This window comes from Melopsittacus undulatus, assembly GCF_012275295.1.
Source record: "Melopsittacus undulatus isolate bMelUnd1 chromosome W unlocalized genomic scaffold, bMelUnd1.mat.Z SUPER_W_unloc_1, whole genome shotgun sequence".
Taxonomy (NCBI): Eukaryota; Metazoa; Chordata; class Aves; order Psittaciformes; family Psittaculidae; genus Melopsittacus; species Melopsittacus undulatus.
In genome coordinates, this window is record NW_022993942.1 from 1871516 (window position 1) to 1897687 (window position 26172).

A 26172-nucleotide genomic window follows, 5' to 3' on the forward strand; every position below is an offset into this window, starting at 1 on the left:
CAGTCCCTAATGAATAGTCCCTCCCCAGCATCCCTGTAGGCCCCCTTCAGATACTGGAAGGCTGCTATGAGGTCTCCACACAGCCTTCTCTTCTCCAGGCTGAACAGCCCCAACTTTCTCAGCCTGTCTTCATATGGGAGGTGCTCCAGTCCCCTGATTATCCTCGTGGCCCTCCTCTGGACATGTTCTAACAGCACCATGTCCTTTTTATGTTGAGGACACCAGAACTGCACACAATACTCCAAGTGAGGTCTCACGAGAGCAGAGTAGAGGGGCAGGATCACCTCCTTTGACCTGCTGGTCACGCTCCTCTTGATGCAGCCAAGGATACGGTTGGCCCTCTGGGCTGTAAGTGCACACTGCTGGCTCATGTTCATTTTCTCATTGACTAACACCCCCAAGTCCTTCTCCACAGGACTACCATGAATTTCCTTTTAGCCCAACCTGTAGCTGTGCCTGGGATTGCTCTGACCCAGGTGTAGGACCTTGCACTTGGCATGGTTAAACTTCATGAGGATGACATCAGCCCACCTCACAAGTGTGTCAAGGTCCCTCTGAATGGCATTCTTTCCCTCTAGCGTATCAACCGAACCACACAGCTTGGTGTCATCGGCAAACTTGCTGAGGGCACACTCAATTCCATTGTCCATGTCAGCGACAAAAATATTAAACAAGACCGGTCCCAACACCGATCCCTGAGGGACACCACTCGTTACTGGTCTCCAGCTGGACATTGAACCGTTGACCACAACTCTTTGAGTGTGACCATCCAGCCAGTTCTTTATCCACCGAGTGGTCCACCTGTCAAATTGATGACACTCCAATTTAGAGAGAAGGATGTCATGTGGGACAGTGTCGAACACTTTGCACAAGTCCAGGTAGATGACGTCAACTGCTCCACCCCTGTCCATCACTTTTGTAGCCCCGTCATAGAAGGCCACCAAATTGGTCAGGCAGGATTTTCCCCTAGTAAAGCTATGCTGGCTGTCACCAAGCAGCTTGTTGTTTTTCATGTGCTTTATCATGCCTTTCAGGAGAATCTGCTCCCAGATTTTGCCAGGCACAGAGGTGAGACTGACTGGTCTGTAATTCACCAGGTCATCCATTTTCCCCTTCTTGAAAATGGGGGTTATATTTCCCTTTTTCCAGTCATCAGGAACTTCACCTGTCTGCCATGATTTTTCAAATATGATGGCCAGTGGCTTTGCAACTTCATTCGCCAGCTCCTTCAGGACCCCCAGATGGATTTCATCAGGGCCCATGGACTTGTGTGTGTTCAGGTTCTTAAGATTGTCTCAAACCAGATCCTCATATATAGTGGGCCCAAGGTCTAAGTTTTCACAGTCCCTGCGTCCGCCTTCCAAGACTGGGGTACTGCGGTCAGAGCCTTTGCCAGTGAAGACTGACTGCAGTAGATCATGAAACTGGTCTGGCTTGAGTTCCCTGTGTGGTCATCATCTCTATACTTTGGTAGGTATATAATGGAATTTTTTAGCTGGCTGTAGAGCTTGGGTCCTATAAAAAATGAGAGGTGTCTAAAGTGAGCAGTTATTGAACAGGGCAAACACTCATTCTGAGTAGCATTCATAGCTTCCCCTTTGTGGTTTTTGTGGCTTAACCAATAGATCTTCCTTCTGTGTACCTGTAGAGTTCCTTTGGTTTTGTAAGGCTAAATGTGTTGCAATGTATAGGGTACAAAGTCCAAACAGAGGACAGTGAACAAGTTTTGTGCTGAACCACCCTGCTGAACATGTGGGTTTTTTTCTATGGTGTTTTAACTACTTGAGTTGATTTAGTTAGATCTTTATTTGTCTTATCAACCAGTAATGGAAATAATGAAATCTGTGTTCAAGTTTTTTTACTTTGTGATAACGGATTTGGTGGGTTTTGTTGTTGTTTTTTTTTTATTTTATTTAAGTATGTTTCTAAACTTTTTTTCCTTATATAGCTAAGGGGTGGTTAATGGTATAGTGAGAATGCTTGTTTAGTGGTTGCAGTCAAGTCCCAATGTCTTTGGGATTTCTATTCAAACTTTTTGTGATATCTTTTATTTTAATTTCTAGCTGATAGTTATTATAAACATGTTCAAAGGGAAGTTCTATTTATTTGGTCTTTTAATAGTAAAAAATTGCAAATAGAATCTTTGCTGTAGCTTTTCTCAGAGGGCCTAATTTTAAAAGTTAAAATTCCAGCTGTTGTTAAAACTGTAATGCATCTTTTCATTGATTCAGTACAAGCATGAGTGTTGGAAGAAATATATATGAAGTCTTATTTTGATTCTGCCATTTCTGTCACCTGATATATATCCTCTTTATTTCTTCATCTAAAAATCCTAAAATTAAAATATTTATGAAAACTTTTAAGGCTAATTGCACTTTCAGTCTGTAATTCTTGTGTGACACTATTGCTATTATGAAAATTAATTTTCAAAATACATATTCCAAAGCTATGCTTGAAGCATGCACATAATGTTAAATAATTTGTTTGGATCTGTAGAGAAACCTCAATTAAGTATTTCTCTATAGGTGTGAATTTAAACATTCACAGATAAAATTCTGAACATGTTTCTACAGATATATGACTGGCTTTTTTAGTGATAACATACATGTGTCCAACACTCTGTCTGAGTTCATTTAGATATTCCATATGAAGAAGGTTTAATGATTAATACCAACTTCAGTTTTTTTTTAATTTATTTGACATTACATGGGACTTTGATTTAGCAGAATGATACAGGATTTTACTTAAATCATAGTACAAGTTACATTTAGCAGAGTATAGCAGTTCCAATATACGTTTGAATCACAGTACAAATGTGATTTCATTATTGATCTCCATTGTGATGCTGGTCATCTGAAGTCATTGGAAAGGAATATGTGGGTTGAAACCCGCTCAAGTTTGTTGCTCTTTTCAAAGTTCTTTCTGTTACTTGTACACTTTTTATACTATATACACTATACTGGGTCTTTATACTCAGTTTTGGCTCTATAATGAGTTTTTATACTCAGTTTGGCTGAGCCACATATACACCCACCCATTTTGGCCTGTCTAGCTCAGGAATATATGTATTTGCTTCTGCTGCTTATTATTATTACCAACTTGAGGGCAATTGCACAGCCATTTGTTTCCATTAACTATTGTAGCCATTTATCTGGAACAAAGACTACCTCCTTTGTCTCCTTTGTGTTGAGATAATTTCAGCATTTTGAAACAGTTTGTCATCAGTCATTCCCTAATTCTTCACTTAGCTTTGTGAGTATATAGTCCTTGCTTGTCTCCTCTGAGCCTCCTTCCATTGTAGGAGTTAATTGATCAATCAAAACATGAAGTGTTTAATTTTTTTTTTACTTGAAAAAGAGAACTTTTCTTTAAGATAACTTTTTTGACACTGTGTATAAACACACTTCATTGTTCAATAATTCCATCATTTATATTGTAGGTCATGCAGGAGTCTCTGCGAGCATGATGAAGAAAAGAACCTCCCACAAGTAAGTTGCCAATATCTTTCCTAAAGTATAATTTTCAGTAACTGGAGGTACTGTTCTAGAAATATATTTTTTTTCCCCGCTCATTTTGCTCTTGAAAATCATGTGGAATAGTATTCAGTATATGTGTGTAAAGTCACACGTTAATTCTTTTAGGAGGACTGTGGGAAAGAATGCACCATTGGTAGAGTTCTAAGCATAATTTTGAATGTTACTCTGAGAGAAATTATCCTGTCGATACAATTCTGTAATTTATAATTTAGAGACAAGAGGTTGCAAGCTGGAAATTTTGGGGCACATGTACTCTAGGATTCATTAGAGCTTTAGTTTTGGAAGAGGATTTTTCACCTTTTTTTTTTTTAATAATAATAAAGAACATACTGAAGTACTTGTATAAGGCAGCTGCTATTTGAAGGATGACAGAGACCAGCTCATTAAGGACGCCTGAAAGAAACAGACAGACTACAGCTCTGATGGCATGTAGTGAAGTTTATTGAACAAGCTTCTATATTTATACTTAAGTTAGATCCTGTTCACTCATTACAGGATCCTGGTCTAAGATTGATTACATCTGTCTTGGCTACATTATAACTATGCGTGACAATTGTTATTTGATCTTGCATTATGTTCTTAATTATTCTTGTTCTCTGATCTTTCTAGATGTACTGCACCACCTGTTCTTTTATTGTTGTTATAGAAACTGGTTTTTCTCCTTTAGGGAGGTTCAGGGAGAGGTCGAAACTCTCCCTTCCAGGAGCATATTCGCCTTCATCTTACTAACCCTTTCAGGCCAGTTCGACTCCTTTCAGAAGGATACTTGCTTATCCTATACATTCATGGCATGTATTCTCTCTACTACATTTCAAAATAGTACAAGCTAAATGCTGCTATGAGTAAATGTGAGAACATAGAGGTAATAGCTTAGACATGATTGACCTTAGCTAGATGTTGCATTTTGGCTACATTTCTGGTAGGTGAACTCTAAAATAAGCTGTGGGGAAGTGAAATTTATTAAAATGCTACTAGTTATATTTTGAGTATGAAGTCCTATAGTGGTGATATACAATACGCATAGATCCAAAGCAATTTGTCTGGCAAAAATATGTTCTGTGATTAACATTTGAATTAGTATTAACTGTTTCCCAGATACAGCACCTGATGTAAAACTACTCTAATTCCTTCCACAAACTCTTCACTATTCAGTCTTGTCTATCTCCTTACAAGGCAAAGATAAACATTTATTTGTCTAGAGACAGGTAGAGTTAAAAATTAATTTCTCTTGTTCTTTTTCAATCGTTCAGAGAAAGGAGTATATGATGGGAAGACTGTCAGAGGTGGGTTGCCTTTTGTACTTGAGGGTGGCTAGATTTATCTTAATTCTTGTGTTGATATACACTTATTTAAATACCTAAATAGGTTGTATATTTTAGCATAAAGGCTTTTATGGGGCATGTTAAGTCATGGTCCTAAGTCACATAATTTTGAGGCATTTCACTTAAGCCCCAACTGAGTTTTATATTAATTTAGCCTAGTTTAATTGTTTAAGAATTGTTTGCCACAGGTTTTCTTTTATACCAAACCAAGATGACTTTGTGTGCTGTCACTGATTTCTCTGAGAATTAATAGTAAGTAGAGCTGTAGACATGTTTATAGTAAACAAGTGGGATATGAATCACTAATTAAAAATGTATGCTGATATTACAATGAGCTGTTACAGCATACCATGAATAAGTAATGCATCCTTTGTCATTGATTTAGTTATGATGACTTTTACATTCCTCACTTAAAGAAAAAGAAGAACAAGTCTACTGGCACTTAAGGGCCATAGGAGAGATTCTAAACTAGGTTCAGAAATTCATAAAGGAGGGAAGAGCCAACAGGATGGAACAGGGTGTTGTGGTTTAAACAGAGCTGGTAACTAAATACCACACAGCCACTTGCTCATCCACACACACACACACTTCCCCCCTTTGTGGGCAGGATGGGGCGGAAAATCATAAGAATGTAAAACCCACAGGTTGAGATAAGAACAGTTTAATAACTAAAATAAAGTAAAATATAGTGATAATAGAAAGAATACCAAAAATAACAATGCCAATAATAATAATAGGAAACAACAAGAAAATAAATGAAAGCACAGGAAACACAAGTGATACACAATACAGTTGCTCACCACTTGCTGACCAATACCCAGCCTGTCCTGGAGCAGTGATAATCCCTTCTGGATGACTCCCCCCAGCAAGTGCTACTGAGCAACAACTAAAACATTGGGGTGTCATCAGCATTGTTCTCAAATGCAGCACTGTCATCAGCATTGTTCTCAGACTAAACACAGCACTGTACCAGCTACTAGGAAGAAAAATAACTATTACAGGCAAGACAGTATCCACCCCTTATTCTATACCATTTATGTCATGCTCAGGTCCCACACTTCCTAAATATACCATCGCTTTTCTTGTCTCCTCATATATATATATATATATATATATATATATACACACATGCACACACAAACACATATCATTCCTTAGTCCATGAACCAGCTCTATAAAATTTGTTGACTTCATTCAATCCATGACATCAGGCTTCATCTGTCATAAGAATCCATCAGAGAAGGAGAGATTGTGTAGGGTGTTGTACTGTTGCCTGCTGATGTCAGTTCTGAAATCATCAGCGCTGAGCTGATTGGTTTCATCAAAGTTCATTCTTTGTTAGGGTGATAATCAAAAGGAAGTTGTGTTCCATCGCTTCTGATCTGAGGACAGTACTGGGAAACTCCCGCTGCTGCTGGCTTTCCACTGATTTGTTCTCTGATGATGATCATGAAAGCGTATATAGTTTTTCAAAGTCTGGAGTGGCAGAGATGGGAATATAGCTGCCTTAGAAGTGTTAGATAGCAGTCAACAGCATATCATTGATTTAATTGGCTGTATTCACACAAAATTAAACCCCCTTAAGGTACACAGTGGAATTTCCTATAGTCCTGCATTGCCCGCCAAGTATATCCATGTCCTCGAGCGAAAGGAAACCCATGAGTGGGTTTGCCTTTACCTGAAGCAGGAATAACCCAGACTGTCTTCCTCAGCAAATTCTTTATGTGCACCACAGGAACTTTATCCCCTTCTACAGTATGTAAAAGTTCTGATTGGGCTGGGTTGGCCCTGTTGGCAGATCCCCTTGTGTTGACCAACCGGGTAGCTTTTGCTAAATGTGTACCCCAGTGTTTGAAAGTTCCCTCACCCATTGCTCTCAGTGTAGTTTTGAACAGCCCATTGTACCATTCAATTTTCCCAGAAGCTGGCGCATGGTAGGGTGCCGCGGCCAGGTGGAGGGGAGAAAACACCGATACGATGTAGGTTCACAAAATGCTCCGTTTATTGATTACAAGGCTGCTCTTAATATACTGTCTTACACGCAATCACGCATTACTTGATTGGCTGCTTCACTTTGCCCGCGAGAGGTACACGCTCCACTTTGCCTCTCCTGATTGGTTTCACACCTTCGCTTCAGCTTAGCGTTACATCATGCTTCTGGCATCTTGTTATTGCGCTCCTGTTTTGCTGACCTTGACGCTTCCTCTTCCAGCCTGGGGTCAGAGGTTCACTTTCTCACAGCTTGCTGCAAGCCTGTTAAAGCGCCCATGCTCGACCCCCAACAGTAGGGGATGCGATATAACCACTCAATGCCATGCTCTTTGGCCCAAGTGTCTATAAGATTGTTCTGAAAATGAGTCCCATTGTCTGACTCAGTTCTCTCTGGGGTGTCATGTTGCCACAAGAATGGTTTCTCCAGGCCCACGATAGTGTTCTGGGCAGTGGCGTGGGGCACTGCGTATGTTTCCAGCCATGGTGGTTGATTCCACCATGGTAAGCACATGGTTGGTGGGAGTGTGATGTAATCTATCTGCCAGGCCTCCCCTTATTTGTGCTTCAGTCATTCTCCTCCATATTAAAGACACTTTAACCATTGTCTTGCATAAATGCAATGTGTTTCAGATTCATTAAAAACCTAGGCAATAGTGTCCATTGTTAAGTCCACCCTTTGATCACGAGCCCATCTATATGTTGTATCTCTGCCCTGATGGTCTGAAGTGTCATCAACCCACCACGCCAAAAATAATTCACCCTTATGTTGCCAATCTAAGTCCATCTGGGCCACTTCAATCTTAGCAGCTTTATCCACTTGTTGGTTGTTGTGGTGTTCATCAGTGGCCCGACTCTTGGGTACATGAGCATCTACATGGCGTACCTTCACCACCAGCTTCTGCACATGGGGAGCGATATCTTGTCACAGTACAGCAGCCCAGATGGGTTGCCCTCTGCGTTGCCAGTTGCTCTGCTTCCATTGCTGCAACTACCCCCACAGGGTATTTGCCACCATCCATGAGTCAGTATAGAGATATAGCTCATTGTGTATTTAGCGCAGCCCCCTTATTCCATGTAGCATCGCTTGTTGATGTGTAGAGGAAAACCTGCCTTGGAACATCCAGCCCAACATGGGCAAACGGGGTGCCAGGAGGAGCTGCGTTTCAGTGCCAAACACTTCTGAAGCAGCTCAAGCCCCTTCATAGGCTGCCAGTATCTTTTTCATTTGGGGTATAGCTGGTCTTAGATTCTCTGTGTGTCGACCTTGAGTCTCCCCTGCAACTTTCTGCCAGAGTCTCCAGGTAGAACTATTCTTCCCTGGCTGCAGTGTAGAGTACATTTTTTACATCTGGACTGGTCTGGACTGGTCCAAGGGCCACTGCATGAACTATCTCTCTCAATTTACTCAAAGGCTTGTTGTTGCTCAGTGCCCCATGTAAAGTAATTCTTATTTCTGGGTCACATGATAGAGAGGGCTTACAATCAAACTGCAATTTGGGATGTGTATTCTCCGGAACCCCAGAACACCTAAGAAAGCTTGTGTTTCTTTCTTATTAGCTGGTGAATACATAGAATCATAGAATCAAAGAATAGTTAGGGTTGGAAAGGACCTTAAGATTATCTAGTTCCAACCCCACTGCTATGGGCAGGGGCACCTCACACTAAACCATGCCACCCAAGGCTTTGTCCAACCTGGCCTTGAACACTGCCAGGGATAGAGCATTCAAAACTTCCCTGGGCAACCCATTCCAGTACCTCAGCACCCTAACAGTGAAGAATTTCTTCCTTATATCAAGTCTAAACCTCTGCTGTTTAAGTTTCAACCCATTACCCCTTGTCCTGTCACTACAGTCCCTAATGAATAGTCCCTCCCCAGCATCCCTGTAGGCCCCCTTCAGATACTGGAAGGCTGCTATGAGGTCTCCACACAGCCTTCTCTTCTCCAGGCTGAACAGCCCCAACTTTCTCAGCCTGTCTTCATATGGGAGGTGCTCCAGTCCCCTGATCATCCTCGTGGCCCTCCTCTGGACATGTTCTAACAGCACCATGTCCTTTTTATGTTGAGGACACCAGAACTGCACACAATACTCCAAGTGAGGTCTCATGAGAGCAGAGTAGAGGGGCAGGATCACCTCCGATCTGCTGGTCATACTCCTTTTGATGCAGCCCAGGATATGGTTGGCTTTCTGGGCTGTAAGCGCACACTGCTGGATCATGTTCATTTTCTCATAGACCAACACCCCCAAGTTCCTTCTTTCTCCGCAGGGCTGCACTGAATTTCCTTTTAGCCCAACCTGTAGCTGTGCCTGGGATTGCTCTGACCCAGGTGTAGGACCTTGCACTTGGCATGGTTAAACTTCATGAGGCTGGAATCAGCCCACCTCACAAGCGTGTTGAGGTCCATCTGGATGGCATTCCTTCCCTCCAGCGTATCAACCGAACCACACAGCTTGGTGTCATCGGCAAACTTGCTGAGGGAGCACTCAATCCCACTGTCCATGTCACTGACAAAGATGTTGAACAAGACCGGTCCCAACACTGATCCCTGAGGTACACCACTTTTTACTGGTCTCCAGCCAGACACTGAGCCATTGACCACAACTCTTTGTGTGCGGCCATCCAGCCAGTTCTTTATCAACCAAGTGTTCCACCTATCAAACTGATGTCTCTCCGATTTAGAGACAAGGATGTTGTGTGGGACAGTGTCGAATGCTTTGCACAAGTCTATTAACTGCTCTACCCCTGTCCATCACTTTTGTAGCCCCATCATAGAAGGCCACCAAATTGGTCAGGCAGGATTTCCCCTTAGTGAAGCCATGCTGGCTGTCGCCAAGCACCTTATTGTTTTTCATGTGCCCTACCTAGCATGCCCTCCTGGGTTCAGCAGTAGTAGTCATTTTTTCTCCTTCTTGGTAGCTGGTTCAGCACTGTGTTTTGACTTTCGGGCTGGGAACAGTGCTGATAGCACCAATGTTTTGATTTACTGCTAAAATGTTTGGTTTGTCCAAGGACTTTCTGAGCCTCATGCTCTGCCAGGGAGGAGGGGAGGCCAGGAGGAAGGAGAGACAGGATATCTGACTCAGGCTAGCCAAACAGGTATTCCATACCACAGCGCGCCATGCCCAGGATGTAACTGAGAGCTACCCGGAAGGATTGGGACTCCAGGGATTGGAGGAGGTATCGGTCGGTGCTCGGTCGGGCAGGGTGGGGTGAGTTATGGGTTGGCGGCTGGTGAGATGTTGTATTCTCTTCACTTAGTTGTAGTAGTAGTAGTAGTAGTGATTTGTGTTATACCTTAGTTATTAAACTGTTCTTATCTCAACCCGTGGGAGCTACTTTCTTTGGATTCTCCTTCCTAACGCTCTGGGAGTTGGGGGAATAAGGGGGGGAGTGAGTTCACGAGCTGTGCGGATTGGTTTAAACCACAACAGTTCTTTTTGGTGCCCAGCGTGGGGCACGAGGGGCTGAGATAACAACAGATCTGACGGGATTTATAGTCACTCGTCACAATGCTGATTTATTGGCTCTCAAAGTTGTTTCTCTTGATCTCACAGTTTCAGAATGGTTTAAGCTACTTAGAGCCTGTATTTGCTGTGGTAGTGTTTATCAAGTGTGGGGCTTGGGCTAAGGTTCTTGTTTCACTGTACTTTATGGCAATGACTTGTAATACAGGGGGGTTCCGGCAGCGGAGCGGGATGGACGTGGCCGTGGACTTGTACCTGGTCGTCCCACTGCTCTTCACCGTCCTTGCCCTTGTCCTTGTCTCCATCTTCATGAGGCTGCGGGGAGCCGAGGAGCAGCCCCGGGAGCCGGTGAAAGCCGAAGCGGCCCGGAAGAGCGGCCCCGGGGATCAAGCAGCAGTAGTAGAGCAGCAGGAGGAGGCGGTGGAGGAGCGGAAAGAGGCAGCAGCTGAGCAGCAGGAGCACGCAGCAGAGGAGCCGAGCCCCGCGGCTGAGCCCAGCCCCGCGATGGCCGAGAGCATCCCCCAGAAGTCGCCCACCCAGCCCCAGGAGGATGCAGGAGATCATGCAGCATTTCCCAGCAAGGCAGAGGAGGAAGATCTGGACTGAGAATTGAGAAAATTGAGAACCTGGACTGAATTGAGAAAAATGTATTGGCAATATCAGTTGTGTCATACTACTTGGCTGCCTTTGACTCCAGTTCATACTAAAGTTCTAGCATGTCCGGTATGGCATCACTCAATGGTGGTGTGACTTCATTCAGGCCCCGATAGTCTACACTCTCCATTAGACCTTTGCACTGGCCATATGTGGCTATTAAAGGGTGAGTGGGTCTTGTTTATCACTCCCTGACCCTCCAGTCTACAGATCAGCTTATGGATGGGAATCAGAGAGTCTCGGTTGGTGCAATATTGCCCCTGGTGCACTGTTGTGGTCACGATTGGCACTTGTTGTTCTTTGACCTTCTGCAACCCCACAACAGAAGGATCCTCTGAGAGATCAGGCAAGGTGGACAGTTTATCAATTTCCTCAGTCTCCAGAGCAGCAATTCCAAAAGCCCATCGGTACCCTTTTGGGTCTTTGAAGTACCCTCTCCTGAGGTAGTCTATGCCAAGGATGCATGGAGCCTCTGGACTAGTCACAATGGGGTGCTTTTGCCACTTCCTTCCAGTCAGGTTGATTTCAGCCTTCTGTACTGGATCAATTCTTGGGATCTTCCTGTCACTCCAGAAATATAAATGGATTCCAGCCCTCAACAGCTTGATGGCATCAGGGTACATTGTGCACCAGTATCTAATAGAGCTTTATATTTCTGTGGGACTGATATGCCAGGCCATCTGATCCACACAGTCCAGTATATCTTATTGTCTCCTACCTCCACCTGGCTGGAGGCAGGGCCCCTCTAATAGTTATCACAATTTGGTGACTTAGATCTTGTTGACAGATATTAGTCTTCTGTATCACAGAAGCTGGAGGAAAATCAGTTCTTCTACTCCATCTGGGAACCTCCTCACTAGAGACTGAAGCTGCAGCTTTCATGCGATGATCATTCTTGACCTTTGTTTTCCTCAATTCATGCACCCGTTCCTCTAGAGCTGAGGTAGATTTTCCATCCCACTTCCTCACGTCTTCTCCATGATCCCACAGGTGAAAAGATAGGGTGCCCTTCTGCTTATACCTTCTATGTCTTCTCTCTCCAGAAGTAGGACGCCTTTTGTTAATATCTGAGATGCGTGTTGGTGCACATGAGGAGCATGTGATAGATCGTCTCTCAGTTGTTTGAACTCTTGGGACAGTTTTTCCACAGCTGAAATGATGGAAGGGATGAGATTCTCTTCGAACTCTCAGAGGTGATGAGTCAGTTCATCAACTGTTGGTGGTACTACGTCATGACAGGTTATTGTTGCCAATGAATGGGCATATGATGATGGTGTGTTCCGTGTAAATTTCCGCAACATGGGTTGTGTACATTCAACTTCATCTGCATCTATGGGTGCATCCCCAGCTTTCGGCTTTGTGTGATAGATTATCTGATTCCGTCAAAGACTGGATGCCTTTGTCTAAGGTAGTCCACTTGGCCGAATGACTCATAACATCCTTGTAAGGAAACCTTTCACAGCTGCCAAGAGCTGCCTCCAAAAGCTGAGGGACTGTTTCTCTTTTGCAATTGCTTTATCAATCCCCCCTTCCCTAGAAGTCATCCCAGATGCTTGGCTTCCTTCTAGTTCATTGTCCCAGCATTGGAGCAACCAGGTGATGATGTGCTCCCCTTGTTGACGTGTAAAATCTTTTTGCATATTCCATAGCTCGGTTGAGGTCCGGGGTCGAGAAGTCACCTTTTCTTATTTCTTTTCCTCTAATTCATGCAGTAACTCTTGATCAGGTGCTGTCCCGTGTACTGCATGCATTAGTTCTTGATCCTTCTTCACTGTACGGGTTGCTCTTTGTGCCTCTTGTTTACTTTTCCCCTTGCGTACAGGTTCAACCGATATTGGCATGAATTGGTCCTCTGGTTTAGCTGCAGTGATTATCACTGTGATTGGATTGGATGCAGTATCTGTTGTCGAGATTGGTGCAGCCGCTGTGCTTGGGGTTTGAGTAGCACTAGCAGCTGCGTTGTTTGTTGCTGTTGGGGTTTAGGTAGCTGCTGTACTTGTCGCTGGGGTTGGTGTAGCTGCTGTGCTTGGAGCTGGAGTAGCTGTGTTATCTGTTGCTTTGCCATCTTATCCAGAGACATCTTTTTCCCTTTGATGATGCTGGATACTGTTGAACAAGTCTCTGTAAGCATAAGCCAAGCCTCAGCACATTCCCATGATTTGTCCCTCTCTGGTGTTGCTAGGATGACAGCACACCTTGTCTAAGTGTTTTACTAGTTTTTCTGGATTTTGCACTTGTCAGTGGTGAAGTTCCAAAGCCCTGGAGGGACCCACTGGCCTAGATACTTGCCCATACTGTCCCACACACCCTGCCACTCATGACTGTCCAGCCTCAGGGAAAATCTCTTGGCCCTCTTATATCATTGTCTAACCTTAGACAAGGCCCAAACTCCACTCTGCTTATCTTTCGAGATAAGATGAAATGGTTGTGGGTAAAACACACTCTGTATGTGTGCCAACATGGTGATCCCCATCACAATCAGCAGGCAAGTCTCAAGGGTACCCAAAGGCCATTCAAAACCTTCAGAACTCTCAAATGATGCTGTAAACAGTTTGGTTGGGGAGCTGGGATTATAAGGGAATGTCTCCTTCATAGGTTGACCACCCTAGGAGGAAAAAAAAGATGTGTAGTTGCTAAACACTTCCATTATATACCTACCAAAGTATAGAGGTGATGACCACACTAGGAATGCAAGCCAGACCAGTTTCATGATCAACGAGTCTATTGTATTACAAGTCATTACCATAAAGTACAGTGAAACAAGAACTTTTGGCCAAGCCCCCCATCTGATAAACAATAAAATAGCAAATACTGGCTGTAAGTAAGGTATGACATGCTGAGGCTCTGAGATCAAGAGCAACAACTTAGAGAGCCAATAAATCAGCATTGTGATGAGTGACTATTAATCTGAAACAATAAATTCTTATTACAAATGTAATTAGACACACTCTGTTTAGATCTGTCATTACCTCAACCCTTTGAGCGTCAGGTTGGGTGCCACAAAAAACTGTTGTGGTTTAAGCACAGCTGTTAACTCAGAACCAGGCAGCTGCTTGCTCCCTCACCCCGCTTCTTCCTCCCCCCACTCCTGGAGGGGCTGATTTTAGCCTCCAATATAGTCAGCTGTTGGGATCCCCCTGTCACTCCAGAAATATAAATGGGTTCTTCCTCTTGATAGCTTGATGGCATTAGGGTACACTGTGCACTGGTGTCTACTAGAGCTTTATACTTCTGTGAGTCTGCTGTGTCATGCCATCTGATCTACACAGTTCAGTAAACCCAGTTGTCCCTCTCCACCTGGCAGGAGTCAAGGCCCCTCTAATAGTGATCATAAGATTCTTCACTTACATCTTGTGTAACAGGATTAGAATTCCTTATCGTAGTAGTTGGAGTAAAATCAGCTTTTCCACTCCATCTGGGAAACTGCCCACCAGAAATTAGAGCAGCAACTTTCCTGGGAGGATCCCCTTTCTTAGTTTTTTTTCCTTATAGTTCACAGACCCGTTCCTCCAGAATTGAGGTAGGTTTTCCACCCCACTGTCTTATGTCTTCTCCATGATCCCACAGGTACAACCATAGGTTAGCCCATGGCTTGTACCTTCTCTGTCTTCCCTGTTGACTAAAGGGGGGCTTACTGTTAATAGCTGAGATGTGGGACTGTATAAGTGGAGAGCTGGATATATCACCTCTGAATTGCTGGAATTCCTTGAACAGTTTTTCCATAGGTGAAATGATGGAGGGGGCAAGATTGTCTTCAGACTCACAGAGTTGACGACTGGCTTTATCCAATGTTGGTGCTGCTCCTTCCTTCCAGCTTATTGTTGCCAGTGAGTTGGCATATGGTGATGGCACACTCAGTGTAAATTTCTGCCATATGGGTTGTGTACATTTGTCTTAATTTGAATTTATGGGTGGCTTTTCACTGTCCGACCAAATCTGAACCATTGTTCACCTGCCTGGATGACATATAATGTCTTTCTTGTAGGAATACCTTTCCCTCACAGCTAACATGAGCCATCTCCAGAGGCTGAGATTTTGTTTCTTTTTCACAAGCACCTTGTCAATTCCCCCTTCCCTAGCAGGTGAACCCAGCTCCTTGGCTTCCTCTACCCTCTAATTCGAAACTCTTGGCCCCATTGTCCCAGCATCAGAGCTGATGATGATGTGCTCATTTGGATGACGGCTGAAATCTTTGTGCATATCCTGCAGCTCAGTCAAGGACAGGGATCAAAAAGTTAGCTCTTGTTCTGCCTCTTCCTCTGTTGTGATGGTTCCTCTTTTGATGGCCCTTCTTCTTTTTCCTTCACTAAACAAGTGGTTTTTGTTTCCATTTCCTCTTGCATATAGGGGCAGCTGATACCTAAATGGGTTGGTTCTCTGCTTCAGTTATATTACCTATTGCGGGGGTCTGAGTGGTTGCTGTGCTTGTTGTTGGGGTTTGAGTTGTTGCAGTACTGGTCAGAGGAATTATAACAGCTGCAGTAGTTGTCTCTGAAGGTTGAATAGCCACCATATTTCCTGCTTGGGCTTGAGTGGCTGCAGTGCTTTTTATGGAGATAAAAATAACTGTGGTGCCTGTTGCTGTAGTTTGAGTAGCCGTGGTACTGGTTGTCAGAGTTTGAATAGCTACAGTGTTTGTTGTGTGTCGTGGTTTAAGCCCAGCTGGTAACTCAGAACCATGCAGCTGTTTGCTCACTCCCCCCCCCCCCCCCCTTCTCCACCCTGCTCCTGGAGGGATGGGGAGGAAAATTGAAAGAATGTAACTCCCACGGGATGAGATAAGAATAGTCCAGTAACTAAGGTATAATACAAAACTACTACTACTAACACCAATAATAATGACGAAGGAAGTAACTAGGGGATATAATATGAAACTAAAAGGGGAAAAGGAAAAGAAAACAATAAACATAAGTGATGAACAATACAGTTGCTCACCACCTGCTGACTTATACCCAGCCTGACCTGAACAGCTATCTGTGCCTTCCGAGTAACTCCCCCCAGTTTATATACTGGGCGTGATGTCCTGTGGTATGGAGTACCCCTTTGGCTGGTTTGGGTAAGGTGTCCTGTGGTATGGAATACCCCTTTGGCTGGTTTGGGTAAGGTGTCCTGTCTCTGCTTCTTCCCTGCTTTCCATGCCCCTCCTCACTGGCAGAGCATGAGACTGAAATGTCCTTCATCGGAGTAAACATTACTTATCAGCAACTGAAAACATTGGTGTGTTATCAGCCTTGTTCTCCAGCTAAAGTCGAAAACACAGCACTGCACCAGCTACTAGGAAGGAGAAAAATGACTACAGCTGAACCCAGGACATTGTGGAGATTGAAGTGGCTCTGTCAGCATCCGATTTGATTCGGAGAAAACTCCAGGAACAAACTTGCCGACAAAGTTTAAGTTGACAAGCAAGTGTTCTTTATTGTGGTGCCGGGAGGTATGGGGGATAGCTCCACCTAGCGTGTGTCCCCGTATTGCTGCACAAGCCGCCCTTATATAATCACTGGGTATACATGCATATTCATGAGGCTACATATGAATTACATCATTTTCCAGGAAGTTTCCCAGCATGCGTACAAAAATGTGGTGGTCGTTTACTTCTTCCAACAATCTTCATCACTTCTGGCAGCCTTTGAAACATGAACAGTAGATGTTTACACCAGCTTCATTGGTTCGTTAACACTACAGACATAGCAACCATCCTGTCCTTCTACTTATCAGTTAGTTTAGCTGCAGCCCATCCTGGACACCTGCTAGTCCCAGATGCTCCCCATCCACATGTCCTGTTTTTCTATACTGTTTTTCTTACACTTATTTTGTACTAAGTTCATGAGGACCTAAAACTACATCACCTACAACAGTTTATCTTATACAAGAATTCTCAGTATGTTCTCTAGCCGCACTCTACTTTTTTTTTTCTGTGAATCATGCATCTCAGTTATTTTCCATTGCTACTGTTACAAAGCCATAAAACTTAACATTACTTAAAACCATTTCTACTTATTTATAAAGGTTTATATTTCATTTTGTGATTTTGTGCCTCCTTGTCTCAGATTGGCGAAAACCCCAATGCCAGGCCCTGTTCTTTATCCCAAGAGTGAAATTAAGATGCAAACAAGGTCAAGTACTGTAATCTATTAGTAAGTTACAAAAAGACAGTTATTATAAAAAAAGAGAAATTATTGTAATGAAGGGGACAGGAATAGGACAGATTGGAAAAAAAGGTGGAAAATGAAGCAAGGATTTGGGGTGCGGAGAGAGAGAGTGACCACCATGGATCCAGTGGTGTCCCAGGGTTCCTTTGTCATCGTTGTCAGTGGTGGTGGTTCTTCAGGGTTCACAGTTGGTATCGGAGAAGAGTGTCCCCCAGGAGACCATAGTAGTCATTGGAAGTGGGTGTCCTTGTGGAGGTGTCCTTCTGGAGTTGTCCCCTTAAAAGTTCCCCATGAAGGTGTCCTGATGGAGTTGCCCTCGTGGTGATGCCTCATGGAGGGTGTCCCTCAGGATCCGTAGCAGTCATCGGTAGAGCATGTCCTCACGGAGGTGTCCTCATGGCAATGGCTCCCTGGTGATGTGCCTCTTGGTGACTACCTTTTCCCCTTTTTATAATGAGTTGGGGGGAGTACCTCTGTTCTCCATGTCATTTATTGCATGTTCCTGGTGAACCAGTTTCTCTGGTCTTGCAGCCAGCAATTCAACTGCACCTGTCTGCAGCAATTCTTGGGATAATGGGTAGCAATTCCTCACACCAGTCCTCCAGGTAATGGATGGAAGAGTCTTAGCTCTTTCCCACTCATCCCTCAGGCAATGGATGGTGGAGTCCCAGTTCAGCTCCTCACACCCTTCTCCTAGGCAATGGATATTGAAATCTTAACTCCTCCCACCTATCTCTGGGACAAAAGATAGGTGGGTTTCCATCTCAGCTTCTCAAACCAATCTTTAAGGCAATGGACAGCGAAGTCTGATTTCAGAGCAGTCTCTCTCACAGACTTAAATCCTTGTTGCTGGGGGTTTGAGTAGCCATAGTGCTTGCCTCTGCAATTTGAGTAGCTACAGTGTGCTTCACAGGGGTTGAAGTAGCCAAACTGCTTGTCACTGGAGTTTGTGTTCCTCTTTTTCTCCTTAGAGCCGCAGTGCTTCTCTTATGGGCTGGAGTATCCACATGTAGTTTTTTATCCTAAGCAAGATCTGAGCCGTATTCAACAACATCCTGATTCCTAGCAATAGGGCCAGGCTGGTTTCAGCATTCCAAGAATATTCAAAATTTTCAAAATTCTCAAACACTGCTGTAAATAGCCTAGTGGATGAGATGTGAGGGAATATGTCCTCCTTTGGTTGGCTCTCATAGGAGAAAAAGGGAGAGGTATGATTATTAATAGTCCTCATTAAATGGCTCCCAAAGTATGGAGGGGATGGCAATACTGAGAATACATACCAGATCAGTTTCATGACCAGTAGTTCTGTCGTATCACAAACCATTATTATTAAGTACAACAAAAAGAAAACTTTAGCCCTGATCCCAAGGGTGATAAATATCAAAACAGGGAATTCATACTGCAAGTAAGATATGACATAACCCAACTCTGAGATTGAGAGCAACAAACTCTGAGAGGAAATAAATCAACATTGTGACCAGTGACTAATAAACTAATACAGTGAATGTTTATAACAAATTTGTTTTAACACACTCTGGTCAGATCAGTCATTATCTCAATCATTTGTGCTCCATGTTGGGTGTCAAAAAGGACTGTCATGGTTTAAATCTAGTTGGCAACTAAGTATTATGCAGCCACTTGCTCATTCCCCCCACCCCTCCACCCTGGGCAAGATGGGGGGGAGAATCAAACCCACAGGTTGAGATAAAAAGAGTTTAATAACTAAAATAAATTAAAATATTTAAGTTAACAGAAAGTTTGTGGGTCAGTGTTAAGGGGAAATCGGTGATGGGACACATTACTGTGGGGATATGTTAAAAACCGCCTGATCAAGAGGAACCTGTGGATGAAGAACTCTATAGACAAATAGGAAAAGCCCCACGCTCGCAGGACCTTGTTCTCCTGGGAGACTTCAACCACCCTGACATCTGTTGGGGCGACGGTAAGGCCCGGCACAAGCAATCCAGGTGGTTTCTCTATTGTATGGAAGACAACTTCCTTCTGCAAGCAATAGAGGAGCCGACGAGGAGAGGTGCCCTGCTTGACCTCGTGCTCACCAACAGGGAAGGGCTCTTTGGAAATGTGACTCTCCAGGGAACTCTTGGATACAGTGATCACGAGATGGTCGAATTCGAGGTCCTCAAGACAGTGAGAAGAGCGTGCAGCAAGCTCATTGCCCTGGACTTCAAGAGAGCAGACTTTGGGCTCTTCAGGAACCTGGTTAGCAAGGTTCCATGGGATATAGCCCTAGAGGGCAAGGGGGACCAAGACTATAGGTTAACATTCAAGGATCACCTGCTACAAGCTCAGGAGTGTGGCATCCCGACTAGAAGGAAGTGCAGCAGGAGAGCCAGGAGACCTCCTTGGATGGATAAGGAGCTGCTGAGAAAAATTCACAGGAAAAAAGAGGCTTATAAAAGGTGGAAACAAGGACAGGTGGCCTGGGATGAATACAGGGATGTTGTCCAGGAAGTTAGGGACCAAGTTAGGAAAGCTAAGGCCCAAGTGGAGCTAAACTTGGCAAGGGATGTTAAAGATAATAGGAAGGGATTTTATAGGTATGTAGCGGCTAAAAAACAGACTAAGGACAATGTAGGCCCCCTCCAGAAGCTTCCAGGAGAACTGGCTACATAGGACTTGGAGAAGGCTGAGGTTCTGAATGGCTTCTTTGCCTCGGTCTTCACTGGCAAAGGCTCTGACCGCAGCACCCGAGTCTTGGAAGGCGGACGTAGGGACTGTGAAAACCTAGACCTTGAGCCCCTGTAGGAGAGAATCTGGTTCGAGACCACACAAGTCCATGGGCCCTGATGAAATCCATCTGGGGGTCCTGAAGGAGCTGGCGAATGAAGTTGCAAAGCCACTGGCCATCATATTTGAAAAATCATGGCAGACAGGTGAAGTTCCCGACGTCTGGAAAAAGGGAAATATAACCCCCATTTTCCAGAAGGGGAAAATGGATGACGTGGGGAATTACAGACCAGTCAGTCTCACCTCTGTGCCTGGCAAAATCTGGGAGCAGATTCTCCTGAAAGGCATGATAAAGCACATGAAAAACAACAAGCTGCTTGGTGACAGCCAGTATGGCTTTACTAGGGGAAAATCCTGCCTGACCAATTTGGTGGCCTTCTATGACGGGGCTACAAAAGTGATGGACAGGGGTGGAGCAGTTGACGTCATCTACCTGGACTTGTGCAAAGCGTTTGACACTGTCCCACATGATATCCTTGTCTCTAAATTGGAGAGACATCAATTTGATAGGTGGACCACTCAGTGGATAAAGAACTGGCTGGATGGTCGCGCTCAAAGAGTTGTTTTCAACGGTTCAATGTCCAGCTGGAGATCAGTAACAAGTGCTGTCCCTCAGGGATCGGTGTTGGGACCGGTCTTGTTTAATATCTTTGTTGCAGACATGGACAATGGAATTGAGTGTGCCCTCAGCAAGTTTGCCGATGACACCAAGCTGTGTGGTTCTGTTGATACGCTAGAGGGAAGAAATGCCATTCAGAGGGACCTTGACACGCTTGTGAGGTGGGCTGATGCCAGCCTCATGAAGTTTAACCATAACAAGTGTAAGGTCCTACACCTGGGTCGGCGCAGTCCCAGGCACAGCTACAGGTTGGGGAAAAAGGAAATTCATGGTAGTCCTGCGGAGAAGGACTTGGGGGTGTTAGTCAATGAGAAAATGAACATGTGCCAGCAGTGTGCACTTACAGCCCAGAGGGCCAACCGTATCCTTGGCTGCATCAAGAGGAGCGTGACCAGCAGGTCAAAGGAGGTGATCCTGCCCCTCTACTCTGCTCTCGTGAGACCTCACTTGGAGTATTGTGTGCAGTTCTGGTGTCCTCAACATAAAAAGGACATGGAACTGGTAGAACAAGTCCAGAGGAGGGCCACGAGGATGATCGGGGGACTGGAGCACCTTCTGTATGAGGACAGGCTGAGAAAGTTGGGGCTGTTCAGCCTGGAGAAGAGAAGGCTGTGTGGAGACCTCATAGCAGCCTTCCAGTATCTGAAGGGGGCCTACAGGGATGCTGGAGAGGGACTCTTCATTAGCGACTGTAGTGATAGGACAAGGGGTTATGGGTTGAAACTTAAACAGCAGATGTTTAGATGGGATATAAGGAAGAATTCTTTACTGTGAGGGTGGTGAGGTACTGGAATGGGTTGCCCAGGGAGGTTGTGAATGCTCCATCCCTGGCAGTGTTCAAGACCAGGTTGGATGAAGCCTTGAGTGATATGGTTTAGTGTGAGGTGTCCCTGCCCATGGCAGGGGGATTGGAACTAGATTATCTTGAGGTCCTTTCCAGCCCTAACTATTCTATGATTCTATAGGGGTAATAAAATACCAACAATAACAATGCTGATTATAATAATAGAAAACAACAAAAAATTAAAAAAAAAGGAAATGAAAATTCAGAAAACACAAGTGATGCACAATACAAATTTCTCACCACCCAATGACCAATACCCAGCCCATCCTTGAGCAGCAATCAATCCCTTCCGAGCAACTCCCTCAGTTTATATACTGGTCATGACATGCTGTGGTATGGAATACCCCTTTGGCTAGTTTTGGTCACATGTCCTGTCTCTGCTCCCTCCTGGCTTCTTGTGCCCCTCCTCACTGGAAAGCATGAGAGACTGAGAAGTCCTTGATCAGGGTGAGCACTACTTAGCAACAACTAAAACATTGGTGTGTTATTATCATTGTTCTCAGACTAAAGCCGAAACACAGCGCTGCACCAGCTACTAAGGAGAAAAATAACTGTTATAGCTGAAACCAGGACACAGGGTTGAGTAACTGAGGAAGGGATAAGATGGACTGTGTGGATTAATCTTTTGAACTCTTAACTAAAATTATAGTTATCTATTGACCCTTTTTGAAGGAAGTTCCATGGTTATAAGTCAGACGCAAAAGGGCAGTTCTGAGTGTTCAGTGGGTAGTGATGATCTTTGTGTATGTGAAGCTGACCTGTATCAGATCAGTCAGTAGTCTCCTGGCTCTCATCCTTTCCAGCCTTGGTGTGTAAGAAAAGAATGCACAAAACAGCGTAAGTATAAAATCTTATGCTCTTCAAGTTACTTGTAGCTGGCAATTCGAGGACTTTGAAGTTTTTATCTGCAGTTTAACTACCACTGTACTTATCCCCTGTAAATTTTCAATCACACTAAACTATCTTCTGGTGGTGAGTTATACTTGGCTATGGGCCAGTCTCCCACCCACCCACTCTCTTCCCCTCCTCAGTGGGACAGGGGGAGAAAATAGAATGTAAAAGCTCATGGGTCAAAATAAAGACGGAGATTTCTTACCATTTACTGTCATGAGCAAAACAGGCTTGATAACACCTTTCCTCCCCCCTTTCCCATGCTCAACTTTACTTCTTCACTCCAGACTCCTCTACCACTCACCACCTCTAGGGTGGTGCAGGGGAAATCGGGGAAGGGAGTTTACAGTCTGTACATAACAGTTGTGCTCTGCCACTCCTTCCCTCTTGATCTTACTTTTCCCCTGCTCTGGCATGGGTTCTCTATAAACTGCAGTTCCTGTCAAGAAAATCTGCTCCAGCATGGGCTCTTCCGGGGAGACAGTCCTGTCAGGAAAACTCTGCTCTGGCATGCATTCTCTGTGGGTTCTCCATGTGTCACAGTTACTTCAGGAAATATCCAACTGCTTCAGCATGGGTCCTACAGAGGCTGCAGTGTGGGCATCTGCTCTAGCATCATGGAATACCTCCTTTTCTGAACTTGGTGTTGTATTCTTTCTGCTGTTTCTCACACTTCCCCTCACACACACTACTCTTCTTTTTTTTTCCCTCCTCTCCCTGTCTAGTGGGTTTTTTTTGCCCTTTCCTAAATGTTTTCACAAAGGCACTGCCAACTTCACTAATTGGCTCAACTTTGCCCTGCAATGGGGCCATTGCCAAGCCAGCTGGAACCATTTGTGTCTGGCACAGGGCAGCCCCTGACTTCTTTAAATAGAGGCCACCCCTGCAGGTGTAGTTGTGTGTGTGTATCTGCTACCAAACCTTGCCATGTATACCCAATACACTTGTAATCCTAAGAAAATTAATTTTACAACTGAATGATGGCTTTTGAAGGAGTACAGAAAGTACTTTAAAATTTCTGTCTTTAGTAATGTGCCTCATAGTCTGAATATTGAGCAAAAATAGTTTATAACAGTTCTCTGATCATGCAGTTCCTTGTTAGTGGCAGTCTGTAATAACATCACTGTTTAGGCTCTATTTTTTATAACCTTTTTACATGGCACCATGAAATATAAAAAATATATTGACCATTGTTACTCTGCTTCATTTGACTATTTTCTAAATTTCTTTGAACTTTCCATGATCTGCTAATAAAACTTTTCCATGTAACAAGATTTTACTTATCAGCTTAATGCCTTCAAGATAAATAGTTGCTGAGGCAAGCAGCTCTGGTGTCAGCATGATCCACTCTAGCGTGGTGCACAGTGGGGTTTCCTGAACTGGGGGAACCTCAGGGGGAGCTGAGAGATGCTAGGAGCCTGCAGCTCACCTGACAGCTGCTGAAAAAACCTGGGTGGGGCCAAGAGCAAGGGTGGCCAAGCTGTCCTCACTTATAAAAGAAGCCCCTAGGGAGTGCTAATGACCAGGGTGAGTCAATGACACCAGGGTGTTGTGTATCAGCAAGGGCATGGCATGGCAGTTTGCACAGTCCATTTAGTCCCACACAAGTCTATGGAGCCAGGTGGAATCCACACAAGGGTACCTAGGGAGCTGGAAGAAGTGCTGACCAAGCCAGTTTTCATCATTTATCAGCAGTCCTGGCTAACCAGGGAGGTCCCAGTTGACTGGAGTTTGGCAAATTGGATGCCCATCTACAAGAAGGGCCAGGTCTACCCAATTCTTTCCTGGGTAAAAAGCTGGCTGAATGGCCAGGCCCAAAGAGTTATGGTGAATGGAGTTAAATATAGTTGGAGGCTGGTCACAAGTGTTGTTACGCAGGGCTCAGTACTGGGGCCAATTCTGTTTAATATCTTTATCAATGATCTGCATGAGAGGGTTTGCATGCACTCTCAGTAACCTGGCAGACAACACCCAAGTTGGGTAGGAGTGTTGATCTTGAGGGTGGAAAGGCTCTATAGAGGCATCTGGACAAGCTGGCTCAATGACCCACTGTATAAGTTTCAACAAAGCTAAGTTCTGGGTCCTGCACTTGGGTCACAATAACCTCATACAACACTATAGGCTTGGGGAAGAGCTGATGGAAAGCTACCTGGCAGAAAAGGACCTTGGGGTGTTATTTAACAGCTGGTTGAATATGAGCCAGCAGTGTGCCCAAGTGACCAAGAAGGCCAGTATCATCCCAGCTTCTATCAGAAATAGTGTAGCCAGAAGGAAGTGATTGTCCCCCTGTACTTGGCACTGGTGAGACTGCACTTTGAATACTGTTATCGGGTTTGGGCCCCTCACTACAAGGAAGATGTTGAGGTGCTGCAGTGGATCCACAGAAGACCAACAAGGCTGGTAAAGGGGCTAGAGAAAAAAATCCCTGTCCATGGTGGAAGGGTTGGAACTAGATGATATTTAAAGGCTGACCATTTTTTGATTCTGTTATTTGTAGTCAGTTAGAAAGCTATATTTTCTTTCTTATTACATGTTCAGATGCAAGCAAAAATAAGGTTTTTTTAAAATATTAATTTGAAAATAAAATTTCTTGCTTATATGAACCACTACAATTGGAAATGAGTGGCTGTCCATTAGTACAGCCTTCAGAGAAAGAAAAACTTGAACTGCAAGTATATGTATCTGCTGCTTGACTTGTAACTGCATTTATGTTTTTTGCTCTCTCCAAAGCATTTTAGAAGGTAGTTACCAATTTGAACTTAATTATCACATCTTGCCGTTAGGGATGTCCCTGCTTAGAAGCAATTTACAGAAGCAGTGCAAGCTGTCTACAGGCCCAGGTTCTAATGCATTGCTTATCATGCCTCACCAGAAGGGCAGGTCCCAGTTGACTGGAGGTTGGCAAATTGGATGCCCATCTACAAGAAGGGCCAGGTCTACCCAATTCTTTCCTGGGTAAAAAGCTGGCAAGAACCTGCAGAGGGGCCCCCTGCTAAGCAAGTGCAGTTGTGTTTAAGTGCTGAGTCATGCTAAAAAGTGAAGTTATTTCAGCTAAGGCCTAATGACTTGGTCTCATTAGCAGCAACTAAAAACATTTGTGTGTTATCAGCATTGCTCTCAAACTAAAGCCAAAACACAGCACTATACCAGCTACTAGGAAGAAAAATAGCTGTTACAGCTGAAACCAGGATACGGGCACAAGTATGAACTGGGAGCAATGTGCCTGGAGAGCATCTCTGCAGAAAGGGATATGGTGGTGCTGGCTGACAGTAAGCTGACATAAGTCAGCAGTGTGCCCTGGCAGCCAAAAGGGCAGTCCACATCCTGGGGGGCATCAAACACAGTAGCATCAGCTGGGTAATGGAGTTGATTATCTTACTGTATTTGGTGTTGGTGCAGTCTTACCTTGACTGTACTGTGTGTAGTTAAGGAGTGATGCATCCCAACAAAGAGCAAGTCAGTCAGAAACACCAGGTGGCCTGTGTGGAAAAACAAGGAACTCCTGAACAAAGTCCACCACAAAAAAGAAGCCTCCATAGGGTGAAGCAAAGACAAGTGCCATAGGAGGAATACAGAGAAGCTGTCTGAGCAGCCAGGGATCAGGTGAGGAAAGCTAAAGCCCTGACAAAATTAATTCTAGCTGGAGATGTTAAGGGCAACAAGAAAAGCTTGAATACATACATTGGTCCTAAAAGAAAGATGAGGAAAAACGTGAATTCTCTCTGAAAGGAACTGGGAGACCTGGTTACCTGGAACATGGAGAAGGCTGAGGTATGCAATGGCTTTTTTGCCTCGGTCTTCGCTGGCAAGAGCTCCAGTCATACTTTCCTAGTTGCAGAAGGCAAAGGCAAGGACTAGGAGAATGAACTGCCTGCTGTAGAAGATCATGTTCAAGACAATCTAAGGAACCTGAAGGTGCACAAGTCCATGAGAACTGATGAGATGCATCCACA

At 44.4% G+C, this 26172-nt stretch overlaps 1 protein-coding gene across 5 annotated transcripts in view; it reads left to right on the plus strand.

Moving 5' to 3' along the window:
• The window catches only part of LOC117438190 (spindlin-Z), a 101880-nt gene that overhangs the window by 66644 nt on the left and 9064 nt on the right, over positions 1 to 26172 (plus strand). For all 5 annotated transcript variants that reach the window (XM_034073665.1, XM_034073668.1, XM_034073666.1 and 2 more), the window contains one exon: positions 3440 to 3488. In XM_034073665.1, the coding sequence (XP_033929556.1) occupies positions 3440 to 3488 (49 nt within the window). The remainder of the gene's footprint in view (positions 1 to 3439; positions 3489 to 26172) is intronic.